Source organism: Plasmodium vivax, chromosome 13, assembly GCF_000002415.2.
Source record: "Plasmodium vivax chromosome 13, whole genome shotgun sequence".
Lineage (NCBI taxonomy): Eukaryota > Apicomplexa > Aconoidasida > Haemosporida > Plasmodiidae > Plasmodium > Plasmodium vivax.
Window position 1 is genome coordinate 1838646 of NC_009918.1, and position 18256 is coordinate 1856901.

The 18256-nt window shown below is 46.3% G+C and overlaps 3 protein-coding genes across 3 annotated transcripts; 1 reads left to right on the forward strand and 2 right to left on the reverse strand.

The window, feature by feature from the left end:
- Window positions 1-345: 345 nt before the first annotated feature.
- PVX_086115 (glycerophosphoryl diester phosphodiesterase, putative) lies at window positions 346-2040 on the reverse strand (the record flags this gene model as incomplete). Its single annotated transcript, XM_001616836.1, has 2 exons — window positions 346-728; window positions 942-2040. The coding sequence occupies 2 exons, from the start codon at window positions 2038-2040 to the stop codon at window positions 346-348; spliced, it is 1482 nt and encodes a 493-aa protein (XP_001616886.1).
- A 2311-nt stretch (window positions 2041-4351) lies between these two features.
- On the reverse strand, window positions 4352-12775 carry PVX_086120 (hypothetical protein, conserved; the record flags this gene model as incomplete). Its single annotated transcript, XM_001616837.1, has 1 exon — window positions 4352-12775. Exon 1 carries the CDS (start codon window positions 12263-12265, stop codon window positions 4352-4354), a length of 7914 nt encoding a protein of 2637 aa, XP_001616887.1. The 5' UTR covers window positions 12266-12775.
- A 1917-nt stretch (window positions 12776-14692) lies between these two features.
- PVX_086125 (hypothetical protein, conserved) lies at window positions 14693-18169 on the forward strand (the record flags this gene model as incomplete). Its single annotated transcript, XM_001616838.1, has 1 exon — window positions 14693-18169. One exon carries the CDS (start codon window positions 14693-14695, stop codon window positions 18167-18169), a length of 3477 nt encoding a protein of 1158 aa, XP_001616888.1.
- Window positions 18170-18256: the final 87 nt, after the last annotated feature.

Sequence of the window (18256 nt, forward strand, 5' to 3'; positions counted from 1 at the left end):
GCTCACCGCCTACCGCTCCTAACAGCAACAGTTTAATTAAAAAGTTGGCAACCCATGGTGAAGTTTTTTTTTTGCTAGCCATAAAGGGCGCTACACCACCCCTTTATGTTGATGCCTCCCCCCTGCCTCATACTGCGCAAAAATTTCAGGATTGAAAAAACCACAGAAAAAAAATTGAAACTTCAACGTGCATATGTTTGAGGAGGGGGTGCAAGAGTTGGCAGCAAAGAGGAGTCGCCCATTGTGTATGAGCGTGTAGACAAAAGTTAACACACACTGAAGGAAAATTTAGATTAAACTAATGTGGATGCTCTCCTAGGAGGGTGTCTCCCCCTCGAGAGGCCATCACTCGGAGGAAGCGTGCAAACGGGCCTGCCTAGCAACGTCTATATTATTTGGGCATATAGAGTCCACGCCCATCTTTATGTAAAGCAAAAGGTCTTCATATTCGTCCTTATCTTCAGTGCCCCAATAAATCATAATTTTTTTTTTATTATTATGTAGCATCTCGATGAAGTGGTTGGCTGACGTAACAATTTTGTTCCTTTTATTTCCATTCATGACGACTGGTCGCATGAAGGATCGATAGGAGAAGTGGGCCCACTCGGCATTATAGTACTTCATGGTGGAGAGGATGGAGACAAAATTTGGCATTACCTCATCGTCGGAAAAGAGCAGCGCAACGGGGATGTTCAGCTTGTTGTTTCGGAGGGGTTTTAGCAAGTCGGCTTGTTGCACATTGTCAGGGGGAGACGCGGCAGGGGGAGATGCGGCAGGGGGAGATGCGGCAGGGGGAGATGCGGCAGGGGGAGATGCGGCAGGGGGAGATGCGGCAGGGGGAGATGCGGCAGGGGGAGATGCGGCAGGGGGAGAAGCGGCAGGGGGAGATGCAACAGGGGAAGACGCATCAGGAGAAGATGCAGCAGGGGAAACTTCCGCACTTTTTTCCTGCTCACTCCCCTTTTCCATCTGCCCATCCTGCAGCACCCAATTGAAAGAGCTAAATTTAAATTTATACTGTTTGTAATTCTCCAGCATGTCTAGTATGTGGACCCCCAAGTCTTCTTTTGTCCCCTTCAGCTCAATGTCGTAGGTCAGTTTGTCCTTATACAGATTTAGTAAATCTTTTAGAAGCGGCACGTGGTAAAATTTTGACAGAAATTTGAAGAGTTTTTTTTTTTTCTTCAAGGTGTAGTTTTTTTTCATTACGTATCCTGTGTAGAGCTCTTTGCAGAAGCTGCACTTTATGGAGTTGATGAATTCTCCCTCCAGCAGCTGTTCGCTCATGCGGGCGTTTCTTCGCTCTCTGCGCGATTGGCGCGGTTCGTACGTGGGTTCCTCCCCCCCCTGGGATGGCTGCTCCTCCCCCTGGGATGACTGCTCCCCCTCCTCCGAAAACGAACCCTGCAGAGAACCTTCGTTAAACAGTTTTTCCAACTCTTCATTTTCTTCCATATTTATGTAGGGCTGCCCATAATCCGCGTACTCCATTTTTTTCCTTAATTTTTCGGATCTACTGAGGGTAGCGAATTTTACCTGTTCCTCTTCATTTTTCACGAGGGTTTTCACACGCAGTCCGTGGGAATGACCACCTTGGTGATGATGCCCGCTGCTGCAACTGCAGACGTTGTTATCGTTGTGGCTGATGATGCCTTCTCTCTCCGTATGGTTAGTCGCTACGTTTTCCATTTCGACGGTTGATACACCTGACGCGGTGGATCCCTGCTGGTAAAATCGCCTCCCCTTGTTTAAAATCCACGGTTCTTTAAAATGATAGCTTTGAATTTCCTCCGCTGTTAAATCTTCTATACATTTTTGTTGCGAATCTTCATCGTACAGTAAAGTGTGGCCGAGCAACCCATCGTCCGTGCCGTGGATGACCACAACTTGCTTGTCCTTGGTTAGCCACACATCTAATTCAACTCCGTCGATGTTCTCATCTACTGCTTTCTTAAATGAGTAAAGCGAATTTTCTGGGTAGGGGGAAGTCCCCCCCGCTTCACTGGTGCCACACCCGCGGTGGCCAACTATCGTGGTCATTTGGCCGGCACAATTTTTAACGACGTATAAAAAGGAGGCGAGCAAAATGAACTTACCCTTGCGAGTACCCATTTAAGCTTTTTTTTTTTTTTTTTTTTTCTCTGTGGAATTGCAGGGGGTGGGTGGGTGCCTGCCTAACGGGTGGCACAATGATATGCGTCAATACGCTCACACACACACAGGGGGGGAGGGGGATGCATACGAGCGAGGCATTCCCCTACCCGTGCGCGGGGGAAGATACGTACTGGGGGATATACGCTTGAGGTTGTGCATGCACAGGTCGGGGAAACGGAGGGAGGTGGCCAAACGGGCCAAATGAACGTAAACGGGGTGGCAACAGAGAACTATGCAGGAAGGCAGCTCTGCCCAGGGGCAAACCCCGCACGAAGCTAACCAAAGTAGGAAAAAAAAAAAAAAAAAAATGGCAAAGGAAAGAAAAATGATGAAGTGAATCAAACGGGGTGAGAAAAGTACCACAATTGGGGCATTCAATATAACGGAGATGTAATAGGGGGAATGGAGAAACAAACGGAAAGGCTGCAAAACGGAAAAACGAAATGGGCCGTGTTGCAGGGAAAACACAAATGATATTGCTACAACGGCATTTAGGAATGATTAGAAGGTTTTACAAGTGCATGAACGTACGTTGGGGGGCTATCACAGGGGGTAAAGGATAACAGGTAGGTTTAGAAAAACGCCCTATGGTGGGGAGAAAGCTTCCAAAGGAGAACCAGCGGTGTTGTGTTATACTCTCTCTCCTACGGATGATGATTCAAATTTTTGCCTTATATACCTGTTCTCTGCAAATTTCATTTTTTTTTTTTTTTTTTTATAACCAAATGGTGGAAAATGTATTTCCAGTTTGAAGGCCACTGCTTTGTGGTTTCTCCGGTTAGTCGCATATGGCCACTTCTTATGTTCCTCTTAAGGCGAAAAAAAATAAAAAAAAGTACGCACGCACGCACGCACGCACGCACGCACGTACGCACGTACGTACGTACGTAACGAATTAGTGCGTTTAGTTGTTACTCCGTTTCGCGCGACAGGCGAAAAAAAAACTGCTGGTTAAAAACTGGGCGGCGAGAGGCAGATTGGCTAAATGACTACATTATGCAACGCGGAGAGGTGGAAAAGTGGGCATAGAACGAGCACGACAGGCGCTATGTAGAGGCGGGAGAAATAGATTAAGGGGGGGGGATGAAACAACGTCAACACTGATCTCGGCATCTATGCCAATGTGCGCATTTAACGAGTTATGTGGAGAAGGGTTGAGTGGCACGAATGAAGGGGGAAAAATCATCAAGTAGTTTTTTTTTTTTTTTTTTTTTTGAGAGGTTCCCCCTTTAGGGGAACTCTCATTTGTTCCCTGCGATGTAGAAGCACTTCCCAAATGCGTGCGAATTGGAATGTTCACAAGAAAGTGGAGTTTTCCTTAATGGCCACGTTTCTTTCCACACCGCGGTGGAGCAAAATGGAAGGCGAATTGACGCAACAGTGGTAACAGAGGTTTTCCAAGTGTGTAGAAATGCATTGTGGGGGGTACTCTATTTTATTTTACTGTTTTATTATTTTATAAACGTATTTAGGAGGCCGAACTAGCGCTGTTAACTGCTCCTTCGGAGAGGGTTCCACATGAGGAGGTGACGAAAGTTGCAGCGCCGCCGTTTTACAGCCCTCCTGCGGAGGTGTGTTCGAAACGGTCAATTTTGCCACATCGCGGAGGGGTATAAGGATCAAAGCTGCCATGGATGCTTCCCCCAATATGAACGCACATGCGTAGAGAGGCGGCCCCACCTTTTAGCCATTACACGGTGGTTCAAATGTGATTAAGGTTAATCCTGTGTGTAAGAAAAACGGCATTGTTATTTATTTTCCATTGAGCAACTTCAATAAATCAGAGGGGTGTTTTTTTTTTTTTTTCCCTGTCATCGTTTTTTATAATTAACCGTAAAAAAAAAAAAAAAAAAAAAAAAAAAAGAAGCCATTATATATCTCCATTTAGGCCTTTAAAAGTGTTTTTTAAGTAAGGCAGCGCGACGAAGCTTCTGCTGCGTTTCACGAAAAATACCCCATCTGCGAAATTCCCTCCGTGCGAATGCCCGTTCATGCGTATGTGAGCGGTGGTGAGCGGCGGGGGAGGCGCACAGATGCTCCCCTTCTGGGCTGCATTCCAGCTGAGGAAATTGCACGCAAATGGGAAGAGGGAGAAGAACCTGGCCATGCGCACACAGCGGCTTTACACGTTGCTGCATCATCGCTTTTGCTTCCGCCCCATCGCGGGGGTCACTTCAGTGGGTATGTCGCCCCCCTGCTAGGCCCTGCCCGCGCGGAGGCGGCGGTACTCCTCCATCTTCCTCTTCTTCTCGTTCATGTACTCCAGGCGCTCGTTCTGCCTATTCCAGTAGCCCTTCTCCTTCCACCAGTTAATGAGGTTTTTAAAGTTGCGCTCGACCCTCGTCCACAGTTTGAAGCACTTATGGTCTACGTAGATGGAGTCCTGTAGCACGATGAGGTCCTTAGGCCGATGGTCGCTGTTATAATTTGCATACAGCTGTTGGTGGTGATTATGTGGGGGGATGACCATAAGGGTAAATCTCAACGGGTTAAAGTCTTGCATGGCATTTTTATCACTTTCGTTGGGATTTTTCCTAACCGGTAGAGGAATGGGCGGGATGAGGGCCCAGACGATGTGCTCCGGTTTTAATAAACTTTCTTGTGAGAGCTCTTTCCTAATTTCGTCGATCTCTTTTCTTCTCTTACACTTGGGATGGTTATACAATTCGATTAGGTTTTTTTTTAGTTTTTCACAAAAGAGGGAAATGATCTCATCAATGGAGTGGAACTGCTCATTATTTATAAGGTACACCTGTTGTATCCCCTGGAGGTGTTTATGAAGGGAGGCACCTCCACTGCTAGTCGCATGCTGGACGTTCTTCTCGTAAACGGTAAACTTGGCAATAATGAAAGGGTCATCTGAGGTCTTTATGTGTAAATATAGCTTGTTCAATTCGTTGGAGGGGTAGATGATAGACTCTCCAATTTGGATATTGGTCTGCTTAAGATATGCATGCACTTCGTGGAAGTTCCACAGTTTGAAATGGGGGTGGTTTATAAGTTTCTTGCTTTGGTAGTATTTATTTTTGTTTTTAATTTTCATTTTCATTTTTTGCTGCCTACTGTTGGTGAGGCCGCTGCTGCGGTTTGACATGTGTCCATCCGTCAGCTGGTGCGAATGCTGTTGGTGCTGCTCCGCTTGGTCTTCGTCCTCCCCATCGTCGTCGTCAAAATCTTCGAAGTCTTCATTATCGTTTAGTTTTCTAAAGTGGTTTTGTATGAAGGTGCTGGTGTCGTAGTGCACGTCCAGCTCGACCAGGGGGGAGAGGTTTCCGTGGCTGAGTGGCGACTTCAGATTGTCCACGAAGGTCTGCTTCTTAACCTTCCTAATGTTCTCATCCGTCACGACGACGTGGAAGTTGGTTTCGAAGCGGTTATACAGGTTGTAGCTGATGGAGGCGATCCTCCCCTTGATCAGCTCGCCCAGCACGGAGTTGTTGATATATTCGGCGTCCTTCAAGTTGGCACCATTTCCGGTGACACCTCCACTGCCGCTAGCGCTGACACCTCCACTGCCGTAGGGGTGGGGCCCCTTATGCAACGCGTTGATGCTTTCCAAATTGGCGTTAATCACGTTCATCCGTTCGACGTAGTACCTCCTCAGTTGCCGCAGAAACTCCTTCGAGTCGGTGATAATCCCCCTGATGTTGTAGGGCAATATGGTAATCTTAATGTAGCTACTATTTTTGTTAATATAATCCATTTTGCAAACAACTTCAGATCCTATGGTGAGGTTTTCCTTCTTTTCATTAATTATTAGGTAGAACAGTTCTTCTTCCTTCTTCCTCTCGTAGCTGTAGCGGTAGTCCTTATACGGCTGCATCAGCTCCGTCTGAATGAACTTAAGGTAGGGGTAAATGTAGATCTTTTTATCTTCATAGAATCGTCTAGAATATTCTTTGATTTCCATATTTCGAATGAGCTTCTTCTTGTTAATGATGTAGTTGACAATATCGTAGGTGCTTTTTAGGAAGTTATTTTTCTTCGTGTCTATCACATTTTTGAACAAGTCATGTATAATGTCGTAGCAGTTGAGGGGGTGGATCCTCGTATTGTCTAACGCCTCCACGTACTCATCCCCGTGACCAATAATTCGAATGAAGGAGGAACAGTTGCGATAGGTGCACTTCCCTATGAGGTTCTTATTCGCCGATAGGGTGAGCAGATCCTCCCTGGTGCTCAAATTCCTGTTGTGCAGAAGTTTTATTAACTCTTCCCTTTTTCGCAAACCCAATCCGGCGACGTAACTTAACATGACTCCCAAGTGTTTTTTTTTCTTCTTCAAAAAGTTGATGTCGCACCCGGTTTTGTTCACCACATCTACGATGATTCTGTGGAAGAGGGACTCCAGTTTGTAGCTGCAGACATATTTTTGCAAATCGTGCAGGCAGATGTTGAGCATGTTTTTGTTTTCCTCCTCGAAAAGGGATATTACCACGCAGAGTGGGTTTTGCACGAAGCGGCACAGGGACAGGCAGAGCAGCGCCTCCCTCGAGTACTTGCTCGTCAGGTCCGCGCTGTACTTCAGGCTGTTCGTCACTATGCTGGGGATGTAGAGGTTTTCCGGGATGACCACGTATTTGCCGGGGGGGCCCAATAGATGCTGACTTCCCGACAGGTGACCGCCAGCGAGGTGACTTCCCCCACTGACGAAGCCCAGCACGTAGGAGTAGACGAGGTAGGAGTAGACGTCCCTAACGCCGACGACGATCACATCGGGTTTGATCTTCTTCAGGAAGCTGCCAAACACGCCAATATCTTTGGCAATTTTCTCCTGCTCGACCGCCATTTTCTCCTTTTTTGCAATATCAAGGTACAAATTGTCCAAATAGATGTATTCTACAATATCACCGTAGATGTCGCAAGCCATTATGTGGATTCTGATCCCATAGTTGATGGGTTCACAAATGATTGACACCACTTCGTACACGTTATGGTTCTTTTTTATGCTTCTTAGAATTTTTTGCTTTTTCTTTTCTTCATCTGGCTTGCTCGAAATGTAGCTCTTTCCTGACTTGTCCGAGTAGTTATCATCATAGGAGAGGTTCTTCATGTAGCCACTTTCTTTCTCCTTCATTGCTTCCTCCAATTTGTATTCCTCATCACTTTCAGTGGAGTGTGACGAGTCGAATAGCTCCGATTTGTTGGACCGCTTAACCGACTTGTGTTTGGCTGTTTGCTCCGTGCTGAGGTCTCCACTTTGGTCTGCACTGAGATCCCAATTGGTGCTTCCATTTTGGGTTATTTTTGGGCTCCCCTTTTTGTTTCCCTTTTGGGACTCCTTCACTTCTGAAGCGGCCAAGTCGTCACTTTCCCCCCATTTGCTTTCCCTCTTTTTGCTTTTTTTCTCCTCCTTCCGCATGCGGCTGGACCTTTTCCCCGCATCATCACCGTCGTCACTGCTGCTGTAGGATTCGTCACTGTAGTACTTCTTCTTGCCTCCGTGGCGCAGGTGCCTGCTTTCCCGATCGTCATACCGGGAGTAGGAGTCTCTGCTTTTGTAATCCGACGAATAGTTATCATCATCTCTGCTGTTTCGGTGGTCCGTAATTGCGTCTCGGCTGCCTCTCCTACTTCGCAGCTTGGCCCTCTTCTCCTCCTCCTCCCCATTTTTGTAAATTTTAATTGGCTTAACATTCAGGGTGAGGTAGAAGGACTGGTGAATGTACACCATAAGCCAGTTCTGCGCACTAGCGAGTAGCAAATTTTCTAAATTTTTTTTAAACAGGGGTAGTAACTCCACGCAGAGGAAGTTGTTTAGGATTTTTTTCTGCACATGCACGAAGAGGTTGGTATCTTCCAAATCGTTATAGCAATAGGCGTAGGACAACTGCTTCAGCACATTGTTGATCCATTCGTTGTCCATCGCTTCCGTTTTGGCTAGTTTGCTTTTTTCCTTTTCGAAGTAGGCTTTCAAATTTCGATCATTTTTTTTTTTTTTTTTCTTCTTACATTTTTCCCTCTCCACGAAATCCTCCGTTTTCCAGGGCACCGTTTCGTGCGGCAATATGGGGTGCACAATCAGGTGCACTAACTTGTTATCCCTATTTTTTAGAATTTCCAAGTAGATGTGTTTGTACTTGTGCTTGGCGTAGAAGTTCTCTAGCTCCCTCTTCTTCATGTCCATGCTGATTTCGCTTTCGTCCAGCGGGGCGTTGAAGAAGTTCACATTGTAGTTGTGCACGTAGCAGGGGTCGTGCGAGGCGCGGTAGGGCGCGGCGTCCGCTTTCACCGCGGCGTCCGATCTGATCGCGGCATCCGAACTGATCGCGGCGCCCCCCCCCCTATACTCACCGCACAGCAGGTGATGCACGGGGAATCTATACAAACGGAAGGAGAAGTAGTCCGGGCTGCTGACATCGATGTGCATCTCGCCCTGGCTAGTACTGACCGTGGTGAGGGACGCATACTTGAGGAAGAAAAACCTAAAAATGTATTTAACACACGGGTGAGAGGCCAACAGCTTGGCATAGTAACAAATGAGCGTCTTGAAAATCTCTTTATTGTTCGACACTTCTCGAGCGAAGAATGATTTGCACCACTCCTCCATCTGACTCTGCACATTCACATCGTTGCCATAAATTTCGGGCACATTCGTCACCATGTGTTTAACCTTAGAGCAGTTATACGTGAAGGTCGTTAGGTGCTCTCTCCTGTCTTTGCCTCTCCCATGATGTGTGCCTCCTTCATATTTGGGGTACCTCTTACTTTTGCCATCCCCGTATTTGTAGTCATCATACGGGTGGTGCTTCTCCTCATCCTCCGAGTCTTCTTCCGGCCAAATGGTTTCATCCTTTACCATATCATAGACGTAGGCAATATTTTCATAAAACTGTTCCGTGGTGAGGAGGTAGTCATCCCAGATGTTAAATTTGTTTTTTTTTACATACTGGAGGAAGAGCAGCCCTGGGATGCTATTTTCGTTGTAGAGCTTTGGCTCAGCGTTTTTCTTCGTCGCCTTCTTCTTCGCGCCGCTTTTCTTGGCGCTGTTTTCCTCGAGTAGTTTGTCTCCAAAGAGGTCATCCGCGGGGTTGGCAGCGGAGGGATCTTCACTTGTGTGAGCTGTATTATTGGCTCTCTCCACATGGTCGTTTTCGTCCCCTTGGTCTTTGAGGCAAAGAATGGAGGAGTGTCCCCCCTGCGTACCTTCGTCCACCTTCACCCCCCGGAAGAGATCATTCTTCACATAAAAATAATAAATGTTAATGTCCTCATAGTACAAGTCATTGGTCTTATCTAAAATGTCATACACATCTGGATGGACCTTATAAGAAGTGCCTAACAATTTGAGTCTACTTCTGAGCTTATTCATTTTGGCAAACGTTTTGAACCACAGTTTGTCTAGCTCGAATATGTCCCAAAGGATATTCAAATTGAATGGAGGAGAGATTAGGTAAAATTTGTGAAAGAAAATAAATGGAATTTCATTTTTATATTTTATTAATAACGTTAAGGTGAGGATACATTTTTTTAATAAAAAATTATCACTTAGAAATTCCTGCACTTTTATGTGGCTGTACGTTTTGTCATAATTTTGCTCGATCATTTTTTCCATATTTCTTGGGGTGAAATAATTTGGATATTTCTCCTTCAACTTTTGTACTATCCACTTGGACTCTATGAGGAGCAGCTTTTTCGTCAGCTTGGCTTTCCTCTTCCTGTAGACGAAGTAGAATCTCTCCGGGACGTCTGCGTACCTGATTAGCTTATCCTTTTTGGTTAGTAGCTGGTTTAGCGTTTCATCCGGTTCTGCGATTTTTTTCCATTTGTTGGAGATTATATCTATTTTTTTTTTTTTTTTTTTTTTTTTCTTTTTCTTCTTCTTCTTCTTCTTTTTGGATTTTTTCTTCCCCTTTAGGGATTTTCCCGACTTCTCCTTCGACTCGGCCATGTCCTCCTCTCCGAAGAGGTCCACTTGGGTGGATTCCACGGCCGTTTCGTTTTTCGCGTCCTCCTCTGCCTCCTCTGCTTCTTTCTCTTCTTTCTCCTCTTCGTCCTCCCCCCCGGCGCCCCCATCCAGGATGCTTAACACCTTCTTCTTCTTTTTGGCCTTCTCGCCTTTCCCCTCGCCGTGCCTGTCGCTCTTGCTTATGGCGTCCTCGTAGTAGGGCAGATCGTCAAACTCGTCAAAGTCGTCGTACTCCTCGTATTCCTCAAATTTTTCATACTCCTCGTCGCACACCTGCTTGAATTCCCGCTCGTAGAGTTCCCGGTCACGCTCGTGATCGCTGTCGCCGTCCAGCTCGTCTTCACTCTCGTCGTCTTCATCCGCTTCGTCATCCACACCGTCGTCGTCGTCGTCATCGCCATCGTCGCCATCATCATCGTCGTCTTCCTCTTCGTCGTCCTCCTCTTCGTCGTCCTCTTCCTCCTCCCCCGCGACGTACCGCTCATGTCCCTCCTCATCCACGTCGACCTCGTAATCGGAGTCCTCCTCCAACCCCTTCTTATTCAAATCTTCATTAATTTGATCGAAAAAGCTGACCGCTTTTTTTTTCTTCTTCTTTTTAATCCTCCTGGGTCCTTCTTCCTCCTCCTCATCGTCCAGAAGGATGTCTCTGGAGAAGAGGTGGCCATCCCGATGGCCTTCGCCGTGTCTCCCTGTGTGATCTTCATCTGTGTGGTCTTCATCCGTGTGGTCTTCATCTGCGTGGTCTTCATCCTCGTGGTCGTCCTCGTAGTCCTCCTCCTCCTCATCCTCCTCATTTTCGTAATCGTATTTTTTTTTCTTCTTCGCAGGAGACACGTTGATGATGTCCAGAACGGCGTTAACGTCTCCAAACGTTTGGCTAATAATTTCATGGATGTACGAATCTGTTTTGTAAATATTATCTGACGAGATTGGGTACCCTTCCTCCTCTTCCTCCTCCTCCTCTTCGTCGTTTTCATTTTCGCCAGCTTCCGACTGGTTCTCTTCATAATTGAACAAGTTATTTTTCGGGTCCGTCTTCTGCTTTTTCAGAGCCGTTTCACTATCGTCAATGAAGTAGTCTTTATCCCTTAGCCGGTCGATTTTATTTTCACTTTTGTCATCGCTCTTTGCAGTAGTGGCATAGAAGTGATCGTCATCATCATCATCATCGTCGTCGTGGTCTCCCCCTTGTAAATCTTTAATCTTTTTTAACCTTCTATGTTTCGTATCTTTTTCGTTCCTAATTACCTGCATTCCTGTGTTTTCCGCGATTAGTTCTAAATCTTCTTCGTCTAAGCTTTTATTTTCAAAATAGTCATAATTTTTTTTTTTTTTTTTTTTTTTTTTTTTCTTTTTTCCTTCTTCTTCTTCATCCTCCTCCTCTTCCTCTTCTTCACTATCTACGATGAATCCTTTCATTTCGTCTTCCTCCTCATCATCCACCTCTTCATCATCATCTTCATCATCATCTTCATCATCTTCCTCCTCTTCTTCGTCTACCTCTTCATCGTCCTCTTCGTCGCTGTCCTCCTCTTCTTCATGCACCTCTTCCTCCCCTTCCTCTTCACCTCCCTTCTCCTTCAACCCCCTCTTGGGCCTTTTAATTTCCTTCTCCACAGAGAGGTTATTCGATGACTCCCTTTCTTTGCTCTTCCCATTTTCTTTTTCATTCCCATTTTGATTTGCAACTTTTAAATCTGCTTTATTTTTTACACTCTCATGTTTGGTGGCTGCCTTCTTCGCTGAGCCTTTTCCTTGGTGGTCATTCACACCCTTGGCCTTCTTCCTGCTGTTGTCTGCCGGTTCGTCGCCTCCCCTTTTGCCCCCCCCTTCCGGTTCCTCCGAGTCGCTTTCGTAATCTTCGCCTATAATCTTTTTGCTCTTTTTGTTGTGCTTGAAGTTGTTTGCGATGTGCACGCGGTGGAAGAGGTTGGCCTGCTGATCGGGTGGCTCCTCTGGCAGATCTTTTTGCGGCTCCCCTGGCTGCTCATTTTGTGGCTCGCTTAGTTGCTCCTTTTGCGGCTCTCCTGGCTGCTGATCTGGCTCCCCCTCCTCGGCTTCACCCCCCTGCAGCTTCTGCTTGAGTCTCTTAAAGTTTCTGAAGAGGAACCCATCGCCTTTTCTCTTCAAGCTCGACTGGTCTACATCCTCCGCTGGGTCCTGCTCGTTTTTGTTCTGCGCCCCTTCGTCCGCCGCCATGCCGTCTGCGTTGGCGTCAGTATTGTTTTGTTTTTCCGCCACTTCTTCGCTTCTCCGCTTGCCCTTTTGAGTGAATCTACTGCCCCGAAGCAGATGCTCTGGAAGCTGCTCCGTGGTTGGCAGCAGATGGGCACATTCGGACTGCCCGCATTTGAGGTCTGCCAAGCGGTCACATTCGAAGGTGCGCGCTGGGGCGAATCGCTCCAAGGGAGCTCTTAAAAAGGGGCGGTTAAAAGGGGGCTATAAAAAAGCGCCGTTAAAAGGGGCTGTAAAAAAGGGCCATTAAAAGGAGCTATTAAAAGGGGCTGTTAAAAAGGAACCCCTGCGAACAGGTCATTAAAAATGAAGGTTAAAAAAAAAAAAAAAGGGTTCCCCCTTCGCTGGAGCGCAAAAGAGAAACCACAAATGATCACATTAGCGGCATAATTACTCATGTCACTATCTCTATAACTGGGGAGGTACATCTTTGCGCATACAATTCGCGCAATTTTAAAGTGCCACGTTTTGGTTAAAAAAAAAAAAAAAAAAAATCTCCTCGCTTCAACCAAGGGGGGAAAATAAAATTCTTCGCTGCGTCATTTTTGGGAGATATAAAAGTCGCACTCCATGAAGGTGCTATGCATCCCGTAAGGGGGCACAAAAAAAGGCGCGCCGACTGAAGTGCCCACTGACGTGTTAACTGACGTCCCAACTGACGTTCCAACCGACGTGCAGCTTCCGGCATGAAAGATTGTAGCGGCCAAATATGCTGGCGCTCACCGCGCAGGGATGCACGTACACGCTACTTAAATGCATGTAAGCTGTATGCCAAATGGAGAATGCCCTTCCCGCCATGTGCCTCGCCGCACACGCTTTACGCTGGATGATGGCTGTACTGGTAAACCCTCCGGCGGAGAAACATCTCAAAGGCGCTTACAAGTTCGCATCGTTTGCAAGTTGAGAGTTAACTGCGCAGGAAAGCTTTGCTTCCTCCCCCTTGGTGCAGAAAATTGGCCGATTTTTTTCTCACCTGGTTGATTTAATTCTCATTCGGTTGTTTTTCTTCTCATTTGGTTGGTTTCTTCCCCCTTTTGGCTGATCTCCCCCCGTTTGTTGCTGGCCGAGGCTCCCCAATGGGCGATCGTCTTTAAGATAAACGGGGCGCGCGCTGCTACGCAAAATAACGCGTTGCCGCAGAAGGGGGAAAAAATAAACGCACATAAATATTGCGCATAAAACATATGGCTGAAGTTCTCCACCCCGACACAGTGGTACATATGCCGACAGCTCAGTAAAAGCGGCATACGTAACTTTTTTTTTTTTTTTTTTTTTTTTTGTTTCCCCTAATGGGCATCCCGCTACCCTCCAATTTGCAAATCGTTTGTGTAAAAAGTGAACAACTTTGCTCCTTTTGTAAGAGAATGTCCGCATGTCCCAGTTGCAGTCCCAGTCCCAGTCGCCTGACCTAGTTGCAATGAGAAGAAAAGGGCGAAAAGGGGGGAAACAACACGAGGGCTACCAAGGGGACAAAGAAGAGACGACGGTAGGGGCACACACGGGAGGGAAATAAAACCGTACGATTGGTTTCCCATTTGACCAAGTCCAAGTGTGTGAAAGAGTCCTCGTGCCGCTTAATTTTTTTTTTATCTACAGAGCGAGGTCAGCGCAGCGAATGGGCAGGCACGTGCCCCGCGTTACAAAACGATTGTCTTTGGGAAGATTACCTGAAGAAGAGTTTAAAGGATACAGGCCGTCTGCATTGTTTGGTGGCGTGTTTGCATGACATCTCGTTTTGGGGCAGCCGAGCGAAGATTCGCAATGCGTTTGGAATGTGCACATATATATAAGCTTAACACATTGCACACATTTTTGTGTTTTTGTGTGTTTTTTTTTTTTTTTTTTTTTTAACCTCCACTGAAGCCGCCCCACACGTTGCACATTCGGAATATATGTTAACAGATAGGGGGTGAGGTGGGTACCCCCCTTTATCGCCGCAATGCTAATATGAAGTTTTTGCCCGCTGTTTGTCCCTTTACCTTTTGTTTACGCTTAACCTTATTAAGTGATAACACTACGAGCATGTCATATGAACGCTTCGCCAAGCGTCGTTTTTTTTTTTTTTTTTTTTTCTCCCCTACGAGTGCTCCCCTAGCTGGTAGCCCCATTTGAGGCCCCCCGAGGGGTATGTGCCCCGCCGAAAGGATTGTCACAGAAGAGGTCGCCTTTATACCTTCGATTTTGTACCTTCAATTTTGTACCTTCGATTTTGTACCTTCAATTTTGTACCTTCGATTTTGTACCTTCAATTTTGTACCTTCGATTTTGTACCTTCAATTTTACACCTCCATCCTTCGGCTGACGCACTTCTTCACTTCCCCCCCCCCTTGGGGAAGGACTCCCCCAAAGAGACAAGTGCAAGCGGCGAAGGGGAGGCAGACAGAATAACAGATGGAGGTCCACAGGGCCGAGTGGGAAGACAGACAGTGCCATTTGGAGCGCATAATCAAAAAGGAGTTTTACAACAAAAATGATGATTTAAAAGGAGGGGACCAAAACGTCGGAGGATTCATTTCGAGAAACAAATGCAAACTGGAAGAGCCATGTAAATGCAATAACTGCGAGCATGTCATATTGGTAATAACAGAGTATGTGCAGAAGGAGTGTATTCTAGATCGATACGTTTCTGCTTATAAAAAGTTGCTCGAAAATTTAGACCCCTATGTTGACGAAATTAGGAGCAAGGCGGACATCGACCAGATTGTGTATAAGAATTTTTTGCCCAGAGATGATTCACACTGTTTTAGGAACGATAATAAGAAACGTGCGGCATGCGCTACGCGGGCAACGTGTGGGAAGGAGGATCGCCAGGACGTCGAGATGGAAACCTACACCATTTCGACCATCATGACGGTACGGACCAAAATTCTGAACGCCCTCCCTATGCTAAAAGGGGTTTTAAAAAAACTCTCCCATGATGAGCACGCAGATTATTATGTAAGCAGCAGGGTTGGCATTATCGAGAGGCTGAAAGGGAAAATACACAGGCAGGTTATGCGCAGAGGGGGGGATCGCACCTATCAGAGTCTGCAAATGGGGGGCGCGAAGGCGAGTCAAGTGGGCTGCGATCCGCACAACCGCTTCAACCCCCACGATCGCTTCGAGCAATACGACCACTTCGAGCGATACGACCACTTCGAGCGATACGACCACTTCGAGCGATACGACCACTTCGAGCGACACGACCACTTCGAGCGATACGACCACTTCGACCGCTTCAACCACTTCGACCACTTCGACCAGTTCAACAACCGGAGGGAGCAACCTCAGCACATAAGCGACGCGTGGCCCTGCCCCCAATGGAAAGGCGCAGACAAAATGCGCGCGGAGTGTTCAACCCGACTGAGGAAAGAAGCAGCAGTAAAATTTTACGAAATTATTATAACGACAAATCAGAATTTGATAAGCCTGCGGAGCATTCACCTCTTGATCGAAATGGTTAGCCTGTTTCACAGCTACTTAATGAAATTCCTGTTGGAAAAAAAAAAAAAGGAAAAGGTAAACCTTATGCAACTTTATCAACTGAGGAAGGAAGAGGACACATTTTGTGACGAATCAAATTACCTCCTATTTTATAACTTCATTTTGGGAAAATTAAAAAAAAAAAAAAAAAAAAAAAAAGAGGAAAGTGACTTTCAGGAAGGCAGACAAACTGGGGTGGAGAAATCCCAAAGGGGGGATCACAGCGAGAGGAGGTCCTACACGCCTGACAATAGCACAAGTTTTGATTGCGAAAGTGGGGGAGGCGGTTCGAATGCGGAGGTGCGCGCCCTGATGGGGGGAGGGGCCCCCACTAAGAGCTACGCGGATCTGGGCAGCTGTTACGACAACGGGGACGCTGTTTATACGAAGCGGATCGGCGACTGTACGCAGAGGAGCGACGATTTTGCGTCGAGAGACGGAGGAGAGGAAATCCATGGCGCGGATTACACGAATCGGATGAGAGATAGCAGTGGTCGCGTGGCGGAGTGGGGCACCCATGATGAGGAGTGTCCCCGCCACGGGGAGGACTACGCCAGTGAGGAAGTGGGTTATGCCCATCAGGGGGAGGATTACGCCTGTGAGGGAGGGAGTTATTCCTATCAACGTGGAGACTACGCCGCTGAGGAAGTGAATTATACCCATCAGCGTGGGGACTACGCCTATCGCGCTGATCAGGGGGACTGCCCCCCCGTGGAAGAGCTGCATGAAAGGAGGACCCCCCTTGGTGAGAAAGAAACCGAAGAAATGAAGCGCCACATTAAACACATATTTTCGTGCATCGTAGGAGAGGGGGATACCTACCTGAACATCGAACTGCTCTTCACCCTGCACACCTTCCAGCTGAGTTACCTTTTCAATATATTAAAAAAACTCATATTAGGGAAGGAGGTTAAAAATGAATTCCTCGTGATGCTAACCTACTGCGGATATAAAATAGAAAACATGGAAGTCCTCGAGTACTGCTTTTGGAAGTTGGTAAGCATCTTTGAAAGTGAGGAGTTGCCAGAGTGTTGGGTCGTCGTGGATGATAAACAGAACAGCCACGTAAAGCAAAAGTACAACGAAATGAGAAACAACTTACGGGTGATGAAACAGAGGATGGAGGAGCCGGAGATGCACATGAGCAAAGAGATGCAGCTGAACAGGGAGAAGCAGAGTTGTCTTTCCCAGGGGAATTGCCACTACGTGGATTACCGCAATGGAAACTTCGACGGGCACTACGATGGAGCGTTTTACGGAGCGCTGAACATCTTCAAATTGAGTAATCACCACAACGCGGCTAACAACGTCACGGAGATAAACATGAACAAAGGGAACCTACATTTTAACAAAAATTTAATCGACAAGAAAATTTTTTCCCCATTCATCGAAAAAACGAAAAAAGAATTTCATCAGTATAATGACATTCCAAAGGGGTACGTCATAAACGAAATACAAAGGCTGCGAAATTTTAGCGAGTACTACTCCTGTTGCTACATTTTAAAAAGCAATCAGAAGAAAAAAATTTTGATGGGGTTTAAAAAAAAAGGAGAAAATAAAGTCTACCTGTACAGGTACGATAAGAGTATTAAAAAAAGTTACAAAGCGGGGGAAAAAAATAACCCCTTTTTTAACATTTCCGGGTTTTTAGGAGTTTTAATTTGTAATTTTACGGGCATGAAAATTAAAATATATGACAATGGTATAGCGGAAAAATACGCCAATTTTTTTCCCTCCTTTGAAAGAAAAAATACAATTTCGATCAGTTTTGAATCAAATATAATAAGCGAGCTGCCCAGACATTTTATGTGCAGCATTTACAAGCTTAATAAAGACGTCAAAATTATTTACGAAAATAAATGCCCCGTTTGGAATGATGAAAAGGAGATTTACGAGTTGCCTTTTTATGGCCGAGTTAAATTAGCAAGTGCAAAAAATTTGCAATTAATTTTAAAAAAATGTGTAGTTGCCAACTCGCGGAAGGGTTCCTTTGTGGGGAAAAACATAAACGATGTTATTGAGTATGTCAGCAGTGACTCTTTCAAGAGGGACTCCCAAGTGGCTGGCACGTGTGCCGGGCGAGGAACAGAGGGTCCCCCCCCGCATGGACTTCCAACGTGTGGACCCCCCTCGCATTCTCCCTACGAAGGCAGCTTCAACGGGGAGGGGGACGCCAAAAAACACGTGCTCAGGAAAAAGTTCCCCTTTGATGTGATCACAAATAATTTTAAAAAAAAAGAAGAAGAAAAATTCGAAATTGTGAACAACGATGAGGAGGAAATATTTTTAATTTTTGGGAAAAACTCCAAGGATTACTTCACGCTTGATTTTCGCCACCCCTTGTCCTCCTTCGAGGCGTTTTCCATCGCCATTTCGTCTTTGCTGAAGAAGAAGGCCGTTTCGTAGGCCCCCGGTTTGGCTAGCAGTGGGTTTGGCCTCCATCCAATTTGCCCTCCACCCGGTTTGAAGTCCCCTTCGAAACTGCCCCTTGTT